Consider the following 5,025-nt stretch of genomic DNA (forward strand, 5'->3'; position numbering starts at 1 on the left):
CTTGAGGCTCTGTCTCAAAAAAAAAAAAAAAAAGAAAAGAAAAAGAAAAGAAAAGAAAAGCAAACAAGATAGTATCATTTATTGAACACCTACTTTGTGTTTGGACTTTCTTTGAACCCTCTCTGATTGTCATGACAGCTCTGCAAAGAGAGGACCAAGCCCCATTTCACAGGTGAGGAACACTGAGGTTGGAAGAGGCTTGAAAGTGGCACAGCTGGAATTTGAACCCAAACCCTCCCACTGTCACCTGCCAGGGTCATAGACCTGGTCTTAGATGATATTTTGCAAAGACCCTTAGTTTTAGAGGCAGACAGACTGGGGTTTGAATCTCAAATCTGCTCCTGATTGCTGTGTGACCTGGAGCAAAGTTGCTTTAATTCTTTGATGTTCAGAGACCTCTGTAAACGAAGATAATAACAAAAGCACATTTGTTTGGATTTATTCAATGCTTCCTCTGTGCCAGCCTATTTTTCACACCCTTTACACACAACAGTCCTATGAAAGATTTCTGTGATAGTCAATTTACAAGCGGGGAAATCGAGGCAGAGAGAGGCTTCACAACTTTCAGCAGGGTCACACAGCTAGGAAGTGATGGAGGCAGTATTTGAAGCCAGGCAGTCTGGCTTGAGAACCTATAGTTAGGTACATGGGTACCTTGGTTACCAGCTAGGAAACTTTGTCAATTACCTGGCTTCATCTGTAAAATGAGGATCTTAATAGTACCTGCCACATAGGGCCGTTATGGAGATTAATGCCAAATATACATGAAAGGGTTAAAAAATAGGGCCTAGCTCCAGGTGGTACAAAGTGTTTGCTGTTATTACTGGTAATACTAGGTTAAGTTGATTATTATTATTTATTAATAATATGCAGCTGGAGCCCACTTGTTGCTCTCCAGCTGCCTGCCAAAAGGGGTGCTCAACCCTTTTATAAGAACCTCTCCTTGAATGCCTAAACGAGGGGGTAGAGAGGAACATCTACTTTGCAAAGGAGGAAACAGACCCCAGGAAAGGAAGATATTTGTCAGTAAGGAAAGTTGCAGAGTCAGAGGTCAGACGCAGCTCCATTTGCCTGGCTCACTGTCTGATGGCAGGATGAATAGCGGTTGTGTTCGTAAGGACATTATCTGTTCCCCAGACCCTGTCAGGCACCCTAGTTTCCAACAATGACAAATACATCAGTCACATAGGTGGGGTTACTTAGCATCAAGCTAAGGCTCAGAGAGAGAAAGTGAATGACTTCTTGTGAAGTCATTCAGCACTAGCCCCTGCCTCCCAGCCCAGGAATCTCAGCCTCACTCCTGGTTTGCTGTGTGACCCTGCGAAAGTGCCTTCACCCCTCTGAGTGTCCAAGGTGGGAGAATGAGGCAGTATCAAGTCTAGAATTGACAGAGTGAAATTTGAACCCTGCCTCTGCCACCCTCTTGCTGTATGACCTTATGTAACTCAATCTCCTCTGAACTTCAGCTGCCTCCTTTGTCAAATGGATCTGAAAACCTCTACCTCCTGAGGGATGGAATGAGGACCCAGTGAGCAGCAGGCAGGGAGAGAATACTATTATCACTGTGTGCTGCTCTGGAGCAGGAGGCCCTGCAGGCCCCAGCTGTGTGGGAGAGTTTCAGGGAGGAACCCCAACTGGCCCAACCAGAAGAACTAGCATCTTGGGAGGGAGTGGGATCCAGGGGTGGGGAGACTGTTCTTGCTTGGGCCTGCCTAGATTCTGGGCACTGACCCCTTCTTGGCCCAGGACCAGAGAACAGAGGGAGGTTTGAATGCAGGGCTCCACTAAGCTACTACCTGCTGGGTTTCTCCAGTTCCCCTCTATAGGCTTCACTGCAAAGAGATGTAGAATCCAGCTCAGGGGTCAGTGAGGAGGCAGCCCCAAGCACTGGAGATCCCAAAGCTGGGCCTCAGACAAACCAGAGGCCATATCCACCCTAGATTTCCTGTCTCCTGGGGCAGAGCAGGCTCAGAGCCCAATGTTGCCGGCCTGTGTCAGACCCACTCACTCTGGAACACACTAACTGGGATGAGTCAGGGAAGGATTGGGGTTGGGGGCAGGGCCAACTGCATAATTTTGGGGGCCCAGTGCAAAATGAAATGTGGGACTCTGGAAAGTAGGCCTTTAAGGTTCTAAAACGTAAATGCTTTTTTCCTTTCTTCTGGCTTAGTCTCACTGCATCCCTCATGGCATTTAATGTCATGTTCCCTTGGGCACAGGGATATTCATGGAGCCAGCCAATGATGGCTACAGATCCTGCCCCACAACTTGTGTGTCCTAGTTGCTGGGTTCCCCTTCCCACGAGCTGCCCACCACCACACCCCATCCCAAGATGCTAGGAGGCATGAGTGCCTGACCCTGATCCTCCCGAGCCTGTACCAGGGCCCTGCCAAGAGCAGGCAGAAGGGGATGGGAGAGAGAACCTGCCCAAGGCAGGTAGTGCTGCCTGTGAGCTAAACCACCAGTCTTCCCCGTCATGCTCCATTATCCTTTCAGACTTCACTTTCATCTGTCAATCATTAAGAATTTTACATTTTCAGTGGCATCCGTAGCTCAGTGGGCAGGGCACTGGTCACATACACCTAGGATGGCAGGTTTGAACACAGCCTGGGCCAGCTAAGCAACAATGACAACTGCAACAAAAAAATAGCTGGGCGTGGTGGCAGGTGCCTGTAATCCCAGCTATTTGGGAGACTGAGGCAAGAGAAAAGCTTAAGCCCAAGAGTTTGAGGTTGCTGTGAGCTGTGATGCCACAGAACTCTACCAAGGGCAACATAGTAAGACTCTGTCTCAAAAAAAAAAATTAATAATTCTTAAAATGTGGTGACCACAGAGCATCTAGTCCAAAAGCAAGGCTTTTCTGAGCACAGGGAACTGTTGTCTATATTGGTCACATGCCCATGAAACAGGATTCAGTAGGGGCCTGGTTTGCAAAGGGGCTGAAGGGATGAATTGATCTAAGAATCCAAGTGTCTCATACCTGGGGGTGGAGGCCAAGAGACCCCTGGAGTCCCAGAGGACCTGGGGATTTGGGTGTTTGCACTCCCAGAACTCCAAAGCACTATGTAGATCCACTATCTGGATCTTTTGGGGTGGAGGGAAGCTGTCTCCAGAAAAACAACCTAGAGTGCTCAGGTGGGGGAACCCAGGGGATTATGGAATCCCAGAATAGGCATGTGACTCAGCCTTGGGGATCAGAAGGAGCTCCTTGAAAGAAAGGACTTATTAGATGAGACCTAAAGGATGATAAGAAGTTAGCTGAAGAGTTCTGCCCTCCTTGTTCATGATTCTCCCCAGCATCACTATCCCATCAATTTATTCAACCACCAGATTGTCCCTCCACACCTAGTTTGCTCTAGGCCCTTTGCTGTGTTGGGGGCTCAGGAGTGACTGAGACAGTTCCAGTAGCTGCTGGAGCTTCCAGTCCAGAAGGGGAGACAGACTCAACAGCAGTGACCCCAGGTAGTCAAGCCTATAGTAGAAGTATAGGGTAGAGTAACCAGAGTTAGGATAGGGGAGGCACAGGCACAGAGAGCCGGGCTACAGTGGGAAGTCTAGAGGAAGCATTGACCCACCAGGGCAATCAGGGAGGGCTTCCTGGAGAAAGAGACATAACACAGGAGCTAAAATCCAAACAATGAGTAGTAGAAGCTGGGTGAAGTAGGGAGAGGTGCCTAAGCAAAGAAAACAGTACGTACAAAGACCTAGAGGTGAAAGGGAAACATTTTTTCTTTTCACTTTCATAGAATGAAACATGCCCTGTAGTACTGGGGACACGCTGGTTCTGCCTCATGGAGCTCCTAGTGCATAAAGGGCACAGATCCATTGCCAGTGATGACCCAGGGTCCTTGGGGCTGGGCTGGGAGAGTGCCTGACCCAGCCAGCGAGTCAATGAAGACTTCCTGAAGAAGGGGACCTCTGAACTAAGACAAGAAACTACTTAAGGGAAGAAAACAACAGAGGAACATGTGCTAAGTCCTAAAGGGAGGGAGCCTACGAGTTCTTAGAAATTGCCAATAGCTCATGAGTTCCCAGAATTGCCACATTTGTCCGGCCAAAAAGGGTGGAAGCAGAACAGCCTACAAACTAAAAATGCAAGATTGCCAAACACTGAAGACCAATGCCTTCCTACCCACTTCACCCAGCCATGACTTTAGGGTTGAAGGGCTCTATTCCGAAAGAGAAAGAAAGCTGTGTGACGCTTGGCTCTCAGAGGTACCCATGACTCGATGTCCTGCCTAGGGGCCAAGGGGCCCCAGACGCCTGGTCTGGAAACCACAGCAGCAACCCGGTTTTCCTCCCGGTTTAATTCGGTATCATAGGAGCACCAATAAATAGTTCCTTCCCTCCCCGCAATCTTCCTCCTGCCCCAGGCAGGGCCTCAGGGGCCGGTGATCCTGTGGCGGAAGACACCTGCCAAGACTCAGACCAGCCGAGCTGCAGCGCCAGCAGACTTCCAGGGAAGAGTTCCAAAGGAGAGGGCCCAGATTTTTTGGCAGTGGGCGGGGCCTCGGAGGGCCGCCGCGTACGTGAAAGGGTGGGGCCTCGCCGGGACGTCCCCCGAATGGGCGGGGGCAAATCAGGGGGCGTGGTTTTCATCGGCTGCTGTCACGATGACGTCCATCCAAATGCGCATGGCTTCGGGGCTTGGGGCGACCATGTAGAAAAGGCGTTCGTAGGTTTTGACGCAGAACGTCAGGCGAGGGCTGGGGCTCTGGAATAAGCAGTGGAGTGAGAGTGGTTGAGACAACAAACACCAACTACAGCCTGGGTTCGAATCCTGCCTTGCTACTTACTGCCTGTGTGGTACTGGGCAAGTTACTTAAGACTTGAAATTTCAATTTCCCTGTCTTCCTAAATGACGTTCCTTATTTCGCTGGGTTATGAGAATTAAATGATTCGGCTTGGCGCCTGTAGCTCAAGCAGCTAAGGTGCCAGCCACATACACCTGAGCTGGCTGGTCGGAATCCAGCCTGGGCCTGCCAAACAACAATGACGGCTGTAACAAAAAAAAAAAAAAAAAAT

At 49.6% G+C, this 5,025-nt stretch overlaps 1 protein-coding gene across 1 annotated transcript in view; it reads right to left on the minus strand.

The window, feature by feature from the left end:
• Positions 1–4,292: 4,292 nt before the first annotated feature.
• The window catches only part of PHLDB3 (pleckstrin homology like domain family B member 3), a 17,702-nt gene continuing 16,969 nt past the window's right edge, over positions 4,293–5,025 (minus strand). Inside the window, exon 15 of the mRNA XM_023518974.1 lies at positions 4,293–4,714. Coding sequence (XP_023374742.1) covers positions 4,580–4,714 — 135 coding nt within the window. The 3' untranslated portion in view covers positions 4,293–4,579. The remainder of the gene's footprint in view (positions 4,715–5,025) is intronic.

Source organism: Otolemur garnettii, unplaced genomic scaffold (assembly GCF_000181295.1).
Source record: "Otolemur garnettii isolate 467f Iridium unplaced genomic scaffold, OtoGar3 scaffold00152, whole genome shotgun sequence".
In the NCBI taxonomy this organism is placed as follows: Eukaryota; Metazoa; Chordata; class Mammalia; order Primates; family Galagidae; genus Otolemur; species Otolemur garnettii.